The sequence below is a fragment of the Phyllopteryx taeniolatus genome, chromosome 10 (assembly GCF_024500385.1).
Source record: "Phyllopteryx taeniolatus isolate TA_2022b chromosome 10, UOR_Ptae_1.2, whole genome shotgun sequence".
In the NCBI taxonomy this organism is placed as follows: Eukaryota; Metazoa; Chordata; class Actinopteri; order Syngnathiformes; family Syngnathidae; genus Phyllopteryx; species Phyllopteryx taeniolatus.
In genome coordinates, this window is record NC_084511.1 from 7843659 (window position 1) to 7858476 (window position 14818).

Consider the following 14818-nt stretch of genomic DNA (forward strand, 5'->3'; position numbering starts at 1 on the left):
ACAGCAGATTTTGTTCATCACAGTATATGTATACCGTATTTTCGTGACCATAAGGCGCACCGTATTAAAAGGCGCAATCTCAGTTACGGGGTCTATTTCTGCATTTAACACATACATAAGGCGCACCATATTATTGGGCGCAGGCATGGTAAAACATATGCACCCTTCCCCCTTTAACGTCCGCATGCTGTCCTAAGCCACGTCCGCTTTTCCTCTATACAAGCAGCGTGTCGGCAGGAAATGCTCCCAGTCAGTCAAGCGGAGCGCTCATCAAAGTCACACACCAACATTTACAGATTTTGGAAGTCGGTGCACACATAAGGTGCGTCGCATTATAAGGCGCCCCGTCCATTTTGGAGAAAATTTAAGACTTTTAAGTGCGCCTTATGGTCGTGAAAATACAGTAGTTTGAATTTATATCCGTTAATATTAACACCAACATGAATAACAAAGGATAGTGCTAGATTGATAGATCATATTTTTGTTAATTTAACAGATGAAAAATTAACTGGACTTTTATTGACTGATATGTGATCATTTGCTTGTCTTTGCTGTATTTGAATTTAATTTAAAGAGGTATACAGTGGATACATTGAAGTTTGAAACGATGAGAACGCCTGAAATACAAAACAAATATTAGATCTACGTGCAATGTGATTAAAGAAGCGACTGATAAGCATACATAAAAAATTCTACCAACGCATATTGTCAAAAATGATAACTTGATAATTGAAATTGGACTTGATATTGCCAATTCAACAACTTTTTTGTGACAGTGGGTCCAAATTTAGCTCAACAAATACCAGATACCACAAGAAGAACGTATAACTTGAATTTAATAATTCTATATCTATGTTCCTTGGAGAGGTGTGTGAAAGTGATTTTACAACTTGTAAAAAAAAAAACAAGAGATCCACAGGTTGCAACAATATTGACTGAATAATTACAGAGGTAATTGATTGTATTGTGAAACTCTTGACATACAGTATATCTGCAACAACTCTTAGCACAGTAATCTTTCCTGGGAAAATGAAACTGCTCGCAATATATAAAGTTGGTGAGAAACAAATGATAAGTAATTATGGATCAGTCTCATTACTTTGTCAATTTTGAAAGATACTGGAGAAATTGTTTGTCAAGCGATTCGATACTTTTCTAGAAAAGCACGGTATATTAAATGCTCAACAGTATGGCTTTCGTACTAACAGACATCTTTAGTAGTGAGGGATTTTGTAGAGAGTGCAGCTACATCAGCAATGGATAAGAAGGAAAATGTATAGACTTACAAAAACATTTGATACCATTAATCACTCGTTACCATTACAGAAATGTGATAAATATGGAAAAAGATGTCTGTCACAATTTTGGTTACACAGCTATTTGACATTAGATTTCAATTTGTTGTAATTAATGCATAGTGTCACTTCAAAAAAACATTATCTTATGGACTTCCCCAAGGCTCAGTTTTGGAGCCCTTGTTATTTATAATTTTTTAAACGATATCTGCAAAGTGTAGCAGATTCTGTATCTATTGATCTTTGCTGAAGATCCAACTTTTTTTTTACACTGGACATGATATTAACAAATTAATTCTAACAGTAGAACATTGATTGATCAAATTAAATAAGTGGTTCGGTTAAAAAAAAAATTGCTCGAAATGAAAAGAAAACGAAATGGATGTGTTTTGGTTTTAGTAAAGCTAAATGGAGTACAAATTGAATGTGTCTATGAAACTAAGTTCTTCGGGATGAACATAGACCATGAGCTTTGGAAACCACATATAGAAAAAGGTATTAAAAACTATGGGTATACTGTACAGAGTATAAATGTTATAAATAGAAATTGTTTGTGTTTAATGTATCCAACTACACTACTTGACCTATTTCTTTGAAATCTGGGGAAACGCATGTCAAACATACAGTATATATATAACAATTAATTACATTACAAGAGGGCAATAATAATAATAATAATTTAAATTTCAGAGGAGTTTTAAATTTTTAGACTGGCAAGTTTAGAACGAATGTTAAGAGGAGATGTGATTATATATTACACTTATGAACTAATTCTCCTTCCTCAGAATCTCAGCAGTTCAACTTTTGTTCACGTGTGAGCTGACTGCCTTAGTGAACCATTACTGCCACCTAGTGGAATTAACGTCCCCATGGACATTGTCACGTTTGCGTCAAGTGGTGAAATCAAATGAAAGGATAAATGAAGGAAAAAGGTTGGTTCTGTTGATAAAATACAAAATTCACAATTTATTTATTTTTTCACCATTAGTAATATCTAAACCAGTACTGCTGCTGTAAGATGAAGTGAATAAAAACAACGCACAGTTTGAGGTCAAGGTGATTTGGAAGGTAAAATATTTAAATATTTATGACATTACACAACAGCAGTGCCAGTGTTATCTCTGAATAATCATTTACAGCCTCTTACAGACTCATACTCTCTTATTGTCAACAAAAGTCCACCAGCAGACACCCATGATTCACTTGGCCATCTTTTTGTCGAGATGCGCCCTGGTATTTTCTGCCAGCCAGTCCAGGATGTACCCCGCCTCGTGCCCAAACTCAGCTGGGATAGCCTCCAGCTCACCCGTGACCCGAATGACGACATCCGCTATGAATCAATGGACATTTCTCATCAACGTACAGGAAGTGTCTCAAAAAATTATTGCGGATGCTTCAGTTCAATGTGGTCAACTTCGGAGAAAATACCCCAAATGACAATAATTTGCAATTATAGTTGAATATAACTGGCAACGTGTACATGTTTCGCTGTAAATGGGTAAAATGAAATTTGTCCTCAAGGGATTTAATGTGACACACTGAAGAAGATAACATATACTGCCGGTCTCTATATTCGTGTGCTATCAACGTGCACATTAACGGAACAATTCAATTCAATACATTGGCTTGATTGTTAACAACCATACATAAGGGCACTGTTTTTTTTTTTGTTTTTTTTTACAACTAACCCTTCTCTTCGCAATCTCATTGCTCTGCTACAGTTCTGTGTGACATGAACTTTGACTGCGCATTGGAACTGTGTAAAAGGTCACAAATACACACACTCATACAGAGACTGTGACACTGTTTAGAATTTATTTTATAGCATGCAAATGTATCAATTACACGTTTAGTTTTTTGGTGTTTTTTTTTTTTTTTGTTTTTTTGCCAAGCATGTACAGTCCATGTCATAAATCCTCAGATGACAGCTTTTGTTGTTGTTGTTGCTGCTGCTGTTGTTTCTATCTTTGCATTAAACCATTTTAACAGACATATCTACTTTGGGTGACCGGCTGGTTAGCACATGTGCCTCACATCTCTGAGGACTGGGTTTTCTCCGGGCACTCCGGTTTCCTCCCACATCCCAAAAACATGCATGCTACATTATGGGGCGACTCTAAATTGCCTGTAGGTGTGAATGTGAGTGCGAATGGTTGTTTGTTTATATGTGCCATGCGATTGGCTGGCGACCAGTTCAGGGTGTACCCCGCCTCTCGCCCGAAGATAGCTGGGATAGGCTCCTGCACGCCCGCGACCCTAGTGAGGAGAAGCGGAACGGAAGATGAAAAATTGAAAATCTACTTTGGCCTTTATGTATATATTTGGATAATGTATTCTTGTGAAGGACATATGCTGTGTGTACTCGATTTACTACTGCCTTTTGTTTGAAAGCACATCATCACCATACACCACCTACAGTATGACAAACATAGGGTGTCCAAACAAGGGCCCAGTGGCCATTTGCGGCACGCCATCCATTCTTTAGCGACATATACTATAATTAACAATTGACAGGGCCTGTGTCGTTTGTCTGCATTGTACTACTTACTTTCTTCTCTGGGTGGCAAGGCAGAAGAAGAGAAGAAGTTCTTTCTAATTCCGCACATTTATATATATATATATATATATATATATATATATACTTGGGTTGTTCCCAACATCTGGTGAAAATTTCATGTCAATAGCACCTTTGGAAATACTGTATATTTAGTTAGAAAAATGGTGACGTGTTAAATACTTATTTCAGGCTATATATATATATATAATTGATTGCTATAACGCATTAGTGTAACAAAAAAAGAACCCTGTGGATATTTGTATATACTAGATTATGCACGAATGTACTTGGATACGATGTGATACAAACATTATTTTAGCAATCATATCTCACAGTTTGTTATTGAAAACAAATTACAAATTACACCATTAATGGATACCCTTTTAAGCAATCTCACACTCTTCTGTCAGTTTACTCCCAACGTGATATAATGCAGGAGTTAATGTGAAGTTGATTTTGTTGCACATGACAAATAACATAGTGTACGTACAATATTCTTTCCCACCTAAACAAAAAAGTTTTTGTTTTTTTAAAGTCTGCACCATGATGTAATGTTGCGCAATGGCCGCGTGCCACTGTGCAGTTCCAACGTGTCAGCACAAAAGAAACAGGCGAGCCTCGCCAGGTCGTGATCCTGGTCCGGGTGACGTGACTGACTGTGTGGGGCAGTGGGACTTTTTCTTCTTCATCATCATCATCCTCATCATCATGTAAGTATTCTTATGCCTTAATTCATTCCTGCCTTGTGCACTCTCCTGCATGATCAAGGAGGTAGTGTTTTTTCTGTTGGTGCCGTGGACCATGATAAGAACCCCCTGGTCCAACCCACCCCCAAGCTCTCCTTCACTCAGATTGGGCACATCTTTGTGGTCAGGTTCTGACACCTCATGGCCTCATCTTATATAATTTACAACATGAGGGGCCAAAGCCTCACACTGTACTTTCCTGGAGGACTGCTAGCACATTCATTTTCACAAGTAATTGATGAAAGAGCACTATGGAGCACGGTAAGTGAGAGGGTTTAAACTTGTTTAATGCTGCCAAGGTTGTTGTCCATGGTGGTACCTGACCTGCTTGGAAAATCATGTCTGATCTTATCTAAGCATAATGGATTTATTATCTGTCTGCTGGAGGGTTTACAGGCTTTGAAACCACTTTTGGGAGGACTTACAAGGTCAATACACCTAGAGGAAACTCTTCCAGAAAGCTATACTTTTACTTTTCATTTTTATTATTTTATCTGGAAGGCAGCGCAGTGTAAAAGTGTATAGCACATCTGTCTCACAGTTCTGAGGTTCGGGGTTTAAATCACATCTTCAGGTCCTTGTCTGTGGAGTTTGCATATTCTCCCTGTGCTTGTGTGTTTTTTCTCCAGGTACCCTTCATCCCATGTTCCAAAAACATGCATGTGAGGTTAAATGAAGACTTTAGCTCACAGGTGTCAAACTCAAGGCCCGAGGGCCAGATCTGGCCCGCCACATCATTATATGTGGCCCACGAAAGCAAATCATGTGCGTCAACTTCTTTGATTATTGCTAAAAATCTATCGCAAAATTTCATCCATCCATCCATCCATTTTCTGAGCCGCTTCTCCTCACTAGGGTCGCGGGCGTGCTGGAGCCTATCCCAGCTATCATCGGGCAGGAGGCGGGGTACACCCTGAACTGGTTGCCAGCCAATCGCAGGGGACATACAAACAAACAACCATTCGCACTCACAGTCACACCTACGGGCAATTTAGAGTATTCAATTAACGTGCATGTTTTTGGGATGTGGGAGGAAACCGGAGTGCCCCGAGAAAACCCACACAGGCACGGTGAGAACATGGAAACTCCACACAGGCAGGGCCGGGGATTGAACCCGGGTCCTCAGAACTGTGAGGCTGACGCTCTAACCAGTCGGCCACTGTGCCGCCCGCAAAATTTCAAATTTTCATATTTAATAAATAATAACATTTCAATATCGCAAGCATTTGTTGTTAGCAAACACCTTTTAGAGTAACTTGAACAAACTATTATCCTTGACCTCTGATTTCAAAACGAGATATCCATTGATTTGTTGTGTGTATGTAATAGTATGATGAGCTGATTAAACATTTTTTCACAGTCATAACGGCCCTCTGATGGAAACCATAACAACAATGTGGCCCTTGACAAAAATGAGTTTGACACCCCTGCTTTAGATTGTCTGTCTGTTTGTCTGTATGTGCTGTGCGATTGGCTGGCAACCAGTACAGTGTGTACATTTTGGTGCATATCAAGATAAAAGTGTGGATCCAGGATTTTACTTAAAGCTGGTATTTTGTTTTCATATTGACATTAAGTTGAATTTGTACATCATCCCTTGATCTGAATACTGTGCACTAGTGCGTAGCACCATGACGGAGTTTTGGAAGGAGCACTCCAAGGAGGCCACAGTGCAGGAGATGATGCTGGACTCATGTGCCATTGAGCTGACTCAGCAGGAACTGCCCGAGATTCTGTCTATGCTGCCCACTCTGGCTGGATGTCAAGTGCTGGAACTAGGGGCCGGCATTGGGTGAGCATGCACTGGTGGTCTGGGGTGCGCACACGTGTTGGTGTGCACTTTCAAGTGGGGAAGCTACACATATTTGCAATAACTTGCCAACTAACTCTTGACATGGAAAAGCTAAAATAGATTCCAATTTAAAGAAACGCCCAATTAATATTATTAAAAATGATAATATCAAATACTCCTTCGTCTGGCTGATTGGTATACTGCTCGCTCTCTGTTGGGGTAGGGGCAAATTTAGTGATTTGACCTCAGAAAATTTTGTAAACATGTCAGAATGATGAAAACAGTCCAGAACACAGTTAAGAAAAAGAGGAGGGAAAATGGGAGCAAGAGAGTTCAAGTTGTTGTGAATTTTAGTTTGTCCCATTAAATGTTACATGATTTTTTTTTTTTAGGCAGGGACGATACACTAATGAAATGAAGAAAATGTTCTCTTTTATATTTTAAAGTGTGGCATGTTATCTTATGAATTAAAGCCAATGTTAAGTGTATGTAAATCGCCGATGGAGGGGTGTGCCGTATAAAATCTCGCCTTGGGCGCCACACTGGCTAGCATATTTTTGGAACGTGGGAGGAAGTTGGAGTACTGGAAGAAAACTTACGAAGCCTGGGGAGAACATGCAAACAGCACACAGGAAGCCTGGAGCCCGGATTCAGACTCCATCCATTTTTTTAATGAGTCATAGTACAGGCAACACAGCTGCTTCAAAGTCAAGAGGTCTTGGGTTCGAATCTCGGCTGGGGCCCTCCTGTGTGAAGTTTGCATTTTGTCTTTGAGCTTGCGTGGGTTTCTTCGGGTACTGAGGCTTTTTCCGAGTTTTCGAAAACATGCATGCTAGGTTCATTGAAGACGAGTCATAGTCATTCAAAGGTCCGCCAAATTTGTTAACAGAACATCAAATTGCACAACAACCTAGCAAAAGAGCTTTACCTTTCAAATTGTATAATCTTCAAAATATAATATTGAGAATCCCCCCCGCCCCCACCACCCCAATTAAACAGTCGATACACCAGCCATCTGCTGAAACAGGCGGACCACGTGACCGCCGTGGATTTCATGGGGAGCTTCGTGGAGAAGAACAGGCAGAGCAACGGGCACCACAAAAACGTTACCTTCATCCAAGCTGATGTCACAAAGCTGGAATTCCCTCCAAACAGGTGTGCAGGGTGAACGTACATTTCAAGTCATCACACTGCTGCAAAGTCCTTAAGTGAAATAGCATTGAATGTGACTCCGCTTGTCCTCCTCAGTGTTGACTTTATCTTCTCTAACTGGCTGCTGATGTACTTCAGTGATGACGAGCTGCAGTTGTTGTTAAAGAAAATGCTGAGGTGGTTGCGGCCCACTGGCTCGCTCTTCTTCAGAGAATCATGTAACCACCGCTCAGGTACCAAACCCAGCCATTTATTTATCCATGTTGCTATTTGTGCTGCCCGATACTGTATTAGTGTAATTGCGCACACTTACAGGTGACTGTAAAAGGGAGTTCAACCCCACATGTTACCGCACTGAGGCCCAGTACAATCACCTGACCGCATCAGTCCAAGTGGAGGATGAACAATCGGGTCAGAGGTTTGGTTTTGACATCGTGCTCAAGAAGAGGGTCAAAACATATATTGAGGTACCCTGGTTTGTGCCTTTCACAAAGTTGAATTAAGCCTGAACAAGTTGACTTGTGAGGCAAAGTCATGTGTGTTCAAAAACAAAAACGTGCTTGTCCATCCACCAACAGTTGAAGAACAACCCAAATCAGATGTGCTGGTTGTTGGAAAAGGTTGCACGTTCATCAGACGCAAAGGAGACGTTCAGCACCTTCCAGATGTTCCTGGACAACAAGCAGTACACCAGGCGTGGCATCCTGCGCTATGAGAAGATGTTCGGGTCGGGTTATGTCAGCACAGGCGGGCCCAGCACCACCAAGGTCAGAACAAACGACTTTCGCAAGAAATATGCAGTATGGTATGGTGGCTGCTAAATGCATAGGCTTTTAACAAGGGATTTAGTGGAAAGCTCAGGTTTACATTTGCAAGTAAATCTAAAATTTCAAAAATGTATTGAATCTCTCTCCACTAATTGAGTTCCGTTATTATTAATTGTGAAAGTCCCTTAGTGCCAGCCGTCTTATACTGACTGACATTGGGCATAGATAGAGTTTCATTTAAAATAGAGCAGTGGAGCATTTGGTTTGCACGTGTGCCTCACAGTCAACAAGTTCTGGTTTGGTATCTCAGCTCAGGCTCTCTTGTGTGGAGTTTGCAGCTTCTGGCACGAGATGTATTCACGATCAATGCCCCAATCACAATGGAGCCTGGAAACCAGTCCAGGTTATAGTCAGACCTATTTTTCCAAGTCATAGGGAATAGGCTCCAGCCCCTGAACAGGATAAGCTGTATATAAAATGAACGGGTGGCGGCCATACCTCGCCACAAAGTTTCATAGAAGTCTGTAATGTAGCTTTTGGTTCATGCTGGTATCGAACAATAAAATGTGTATACAAATGTAGGGGAATACAACATAATGACGGACAACAGCAAATGAACTTTTAACCGTGTTCAAGAATTTCCTATATACTTTATCAGCTTCCCTGTATTACTGCATGTGTTTGGGCAGAGTAGTGATGGTGACTTTGTCACAACAGGAATTTGTTGATCTGCTAAACTTGCAACCTGGCCAGAAGGTTCTGGATGTTGGCTGTGGTATCGGTGGAGGTGACTTCTACATGGCAAAGGTCAGAGCCAAGGAAACTACGAACTGACAAATGCCACATATGAACTATTGAATATAGACGTTAGAGTTGGTTAATACTGTATTTCAGGCATTCGGAGTGGAGGTGCTTGGCTTGGACCTCTCAGAGAACATGGTGGACATTGCTATAGAGAGGGCACTCGCTGAGAGGCTGCCATTGGTGAGTTGAAAGGCTCACACAGCAGATAGACCTAACATTGAATTTCTTGGCTGCAGTAAAGGTTTGATATTAATGGAAATCACGATTCATCCGTGTTCCGGCATAGGTCGAATTTGAAGTTGCCGATGCCACAAAGAGAACGTTTCCAGAGGGTTCGTTTGACGTCATCTATAGCAGAGACACAATCCTCCACATTGCAGACAAGCTCGCTCTCTTCAAACGTTTCCATGTAAGTGCTCATCCCCTTACTTGATCGCATCAGCTTTTTACACTTTACGTATAATCGGCTTTTAGGTGAAGGTGTTTGATCCATGAATGAATCAATACATTTCCTGGTTCAATTAGAATTGAATGATGAATTCTTCATCATACTGTTCACCTTTTGACATCATCATGACAAGACGACACCTAACAATTAATCAACGGTACCTCACCATTGTGAGGCTTCAAATAAGATGTTCTCAGAGGGAAGTGGCAACTGTTGCAACAAAGAGACAGAAAGAGTGGAAGAGTCACAGAAAGGCACTGAAGCAGATGCCATTGGAAATGTATTGATCGATTCGTGGATCAAACACCTGTTGTGAATTTTGTTATTCAGGTACTTGTTAGAGAACAGCGAGTTGTGCAAAAATAAATAAATACTGAAACATTTAACAGTTGCGCAACAGGAGCATTCATAAGAGGAAAGTCAAATGAAGTTCACCTGTAACGGTTATAATGCACCCGAAAGCCAAATATCCCCAACTTTTTGTGAGTAGTGTATGTGTTCCACAAAGTCGTCATGCTTACCACTAAATGAAAGCAACATTTTATCATTCAAGTGAAGTGCATGTGCTTTCTATGTCCAGTCATGGTTAAAGCCTGGGGGCCAGCTACTTATCAGTGACTACTGTTGCGGGGAGAAGCCATGGACCCCCCAATTTGAGGCTTATGTCACGCAGCGGGGCTACATCCTCTATACACCACCACAGTATGGAAAGGTAAGTGCACAGTACAGTCTCATTATGTTGTAGCATATTGTAGTATGAAATTGACCTGATAAAAAAATGGTGGAAAACGTCCCCTTGTAGGACACGAAAAGGATCTTCTTTTTTATAACTAAAATAAAAGTTGCACAAACCTCCACCAAGAATGAAAGTGAAAGAAGATTGTGGAATGCATATTTTTGGTTTTGGATTTGTGCTTATTCTGCAATGAACCTACCAACCAACAAACTGCAATCCAAACAATTGCCTTGACAAAGATGATAATGTTCATTTTGAAATGACACTGTCAGAGACGTATTCATTAAATATACTGCACAATCTATTATGATGGCTGTATTTTCATTTTGCATTTGTGTACTACTACATTGCATCATAGTCGGAGGCTACCACAATTACATTGTTTTTCCACTAGAGTGCGTACATTAAAAATATCTTCAGCGTCAACCCACAGTTGTCATAGGAGTACAGTTGCTTACACAGGATATATATCACATATCCATATCCATATTTAAGAATATACTGTTTTAACAGAGACGGAAAGGCATTATGGTCTATTTGAAATCTTTATAAAAAAAAAATAAAAATAACGATACCAATACCTGCAGATACTTTGTGTGATTTCGTGTTGTTTTGATTTGACCCTCTTGCATGGAGGACAATAAATAACTCACAACTGACCATTGCCTCACCCTTCAATTTGGTAATGTAATGGATTTTTTGTCGAGTCAATAATTTTGCAGTTATGTGACATTGGGAGCTTGTTATTCATAATTAAGAATTGGAAATCAACAGATATTAAAGACCCACAAAACAGAGCAACAAAAAATATATATATATTGTAAATTTGACACATCACATAAAAGACTTAACCAGCGGGACAATGAATGAATGGATAAAAAAATAAAAATAAAAAATAATAATCCCAAAGCATATGTAATCAGGCTTTCAAAATGTTCAAGAATTGAAACATTCTTTCAGCTTCCAGACGCTGTGGGCGTGTCGCTGAGAGCTCTGAAAATCAAATCCACAGAGGCTACTTCCTTCTCTCATGGCTCTTAGCAGAATTTCCAGCGACGGAGATAGCACACGCTTTCACCGGCTGCAGAGAATCAGCCTCTCAGCTGGCATAATGACCATAAACTGCGCCGCCAGGACAATTTTCCATCCATCCATTTTCTACCGCTTATCCCAGGTCGGGTCACGGGGGCAGTAGCTTTAGCAGTGACGCCCAGACTTCCCTCACCCCAGCCACTTCATCCAGCTCTTCCGGGGGTATCCCGAGGCGTCTCCTCCCGCTGGGACGTGCCCGGAACACCTCACCAGGGAGGCCTCCGTGAGGCATCCGAATCAGATGCCCGAGCCACCTCATCTGGCTCCTCTCAATGCGGAGGAGCAGCGGCTCAACTCTGAGCTCCTCCCGGATGACACCCTATCTCTAAGGGAGAGCCTGGACACCCTGTGGATGAAACTAATTTCGGCCGCTTGTATCCGGGATCTCGTTCTTTCGGTCACGACCCACAGCTCGTGACCATAGGTGAGGGTAGGAATGTAGATCAACCGGCAAATCGAGAGCTTCGCCTTTCGGCTTAGCTCCTTCTTTACCATAAGGGACCGATGCAAAATCCGCATCACTGCAGACGATGCACCGATCCGCCTGCAGCGTCTGCAAGACAATTTTCCCTCCATTGAAATTCAACGGGACAACGCGCTCGTGGGGCCGCTTCAGAGTGTGCGGCCACAGCGCGCAACGCGCACCGGTCCCCGCTGATGCATTTTTCTTCCCTCCTCATTCCCGCAACATGCGGTTGAGCAACTGTAAAGCTGACGGCCGTAATGCTGTTTCACTGGACCTCCAGCGGCTTCTCTTACCACATTCGGGCTGGCAAAGGGCCGTGGGGCGGCAGATCTCATCCAGTTCAGATTTCGTCCGGCCGCTACCTCGCAACCCAACTCGTGGTGGCAGTCGGCAAAACACATAGTCCAAATAACACAAAAGACATTACACTTCAGGGAAGATGTATTTTTGCACGCTATACTGGTAGAACTGGGTGAAGTTATTCACAAACAAGGAAATGCATTTCCACCAAGTGGCCGCTGCATGAAATTTGCCGCATTTGGTGTTAATCTCGTGGGGAGTGCATTCTTATGACATCACAAGGATACTTTTTAGCCCCACTCACGAAATCAGGAAACTTTAGAAGGTGAAAAAGAGTTTTAAACCATATCTCAACAATTCAGTACAATATAGTTCTCAGTCTTTACACCTGTTTTTAGCACTTACCTTCAAACAATTATTTATAAACAAAACATGGATTTTCATTTTGGAGGTCTTTAAGTGTACTAGACCACCACCCAATGTAAGGTTTATGTCACAGCTGCCCTAAATTACAGCATTGGTAATTACGAGAATGATTTTTAAAAAAAATTTTTGTTAATCCACCCTTGTGTACAAACTCTGTAATCATAATGATATTTTTAATGGTAAAATATATTTATGATTGTTAGCATGAATTTTCAAATTATGATTGTTTACTTGCAATAAATAAGAAGCAGAATGTAACCTTAATGCACATGGTAATAATCTTTGCATGACAATGACAATATTTCATTTTTCATTTGGCACCGGTTATTCAGCAGTAGAGATAACGCTTAACGACTTTTGAAATGGCACTTCTCATCGTCATCTCTTATCTTGTCTCCTGAAAGTTTAGTTTGGTGTGACCTCACCTCATTGCTTCTGTTGCTCATGTTGTGTCCCCTGTCCGATGTTGTAGTTCATTCAGAATGCTGGCTTCTGTAACGTTCAGGCAAAGGATCGGACAGCCCAGTTCATCCAGGTCATACAGGAAGAGCTGCAGAGAGCAGAAGAAATCAAGAGTGAATTTATCGAGGTTGCTACAGCAAACCAAATCACAAATCCAAACGTAGTACTTTGTTCTTGGGTAGACGGCTCCCTAACTCGCTCGTGTTTCTGCAGGAATTCTCTGAGGAGGACTATAGTGCTATAGTGAACGGCTGGAGGGAAAAATTGGAGCGTTCTAACAGCGGAGACCAGCGATGGGGCCTCTTTTATGCAAGAAGGAACTGAGTTTAATTGAATTGAATAATAACTGAATAAACAAGCAGGTGGAGCAGGTGGAAAAACTTTTTCTGTGTTATTTCCTGGTGACTAATCGGTTGCAAGGGTGTGCTGACTCCCATTGAACATGAATTTGAATGAATGTGATTGGTTATTTTGAACACAGCCACATCTCAGTTACAAGAAGTTGTGCAACAACATTAATTCCATTGATTATTTTTATTCTCCCTCTCAAAAATATTCTTTTAAAAAATCAGTTGAGCTGTACAGGTTACAGGCACATTAATTGTGGGAAATGTTTTAAAATTAATAATTTTGGTCTAATTTTTTTATGTAACAAAAATCTGATTCAAACAGGGGGGTGTGTAGACTTTTTATAGTCACTGTTGATGTATTTGGAACATCTTCACATTGTGTGAGTTTATGCCAATTTTGAAGAAATTATTAAGGTTTATGTTACTGCAATTTATCACATTCCCCACTGGTAGAGCAACAATACATGTGTTTGTATTCTGTTTTACTGTATATTGGAATACCATGTCCAATGAGATACATACAGTAAACATATTGCCAAAAGTATTCACTCACCTGCCTTGACTCAGATATGAATTTAAGTGACATCTCCTTCTTAATCCATAGGGTTTAATATGACATCGGTCCACCCTCTGCAATTAGAACATTTTAACTAGTCTGGGAAGGCTTTCCACAAGGTTTAGGAGTGTATTTATGTGAATTTCTGACCATTTTTCCAGGCGCACATTTATGAGGTGACACGCTGATGTAGGATGAGCAGGCCTGGCTCTCAGTCTCCGCTCTAATTCATCCAAAAGGTGTTCTATAGGGTTGAGGTCAGGATTGTGCAGGCCAGTCGAGTTCATCCACATCAAACTCTCTCATCCGTGTCTTTATGAACCTTGATTTGTGCACTGATGCACAGTCAGGTTTGAACAGGAAGGGGCCATCTCCAAACTGTTCCCACAAAGTTGGAAATTGCCAAAATATAAGCCCCTGAGCTTCACTGCATATCAGCAGAACTCAGCATATCAAGAGATTTTGGACAACCAAACAGTCTGGGGATTACCCCTTCCTGTTCCAACATGTCTGTGCACAGGTGCATAAAGCAAGGTCCATAAAGACATGGATGAGAGAATTTGGTATGGATGAACTTGACTGGCCTGCACAGAGTCCTGCCCTCAACCCAATATAACACCTTTGGGTTCATTTCGAGTGGACAGTGAGCCAGTCCTTCTCGTCCAACAACAGTATGCTCCTGGAAGAATTGGCAAAAATTCCAATAAACTCACTCCTAAACCTTGTTGAAAGCCGTCCCCAAGGGTTGAAGCTGTTACAGCTACAAAGGGTAGACCAACATAATATTAAACAATATGGATTTAGAATGGGGTATCACTTAAAATCATGTGCGAGTCAAGGCGAATACTTTTGGCAATATATTGTATCTA

The 14818-nt window shown here is 40.9% G+C and overlaps 1 protein-coding gene across 6 annotated transcripts; it reads left to right on the forward strand.

The window, feature by feature from the left end:
• Nucleotides 1–4403: 4403 nt before the first annotated feature.
• pmt (phosphoethanolamine methyltransferase) lies at nt 4404–13426 on the forward strand. 6 transcript variants are annotated; one of them, XM_061788466.1, is made up of 13 exons: nt 4618–4859; nt 5228–5363; nt 6219–6390; nt 7390–7545; nt 7639–7775; nt 7858–8009; nt 8121–8309; nt 9027–9116; nt 9204–9293; nt 9400–9522; nt 10142–10273; nt 13054–13170; nt 13257–13426. In XM_061788466.1, exons 1-13 carry the CDS (start codon nt 4740–4742, stop codon nt 13365–13367), a joined length of 1725 nt encoding a protein of 574 aa, XP_061644450.1. In that variant the 5' UTR covers nt 4618–4739; the 3' UTR covers nt 13368–13426. The 6 variants fall into 6 exon arrangements, with proteins under 6 accessions (XP_061644454.1, XP_061644451.1, XP_061644452.1 ...); XM_061788470.1 differs by lacking the exons at nt 4618–4859; nt 5228–5363 and adding an exon at nt 4404–4562; XM_061788467.1 differs by lacking the exons at nt 13054–13170; nt 13257–13426 and adding an exon at nt 10364–11199 and having other exon boundaries at nt 4610–4859.
• Nucleotides 13427–14818: the final 1392 nt, after the last annotated feature.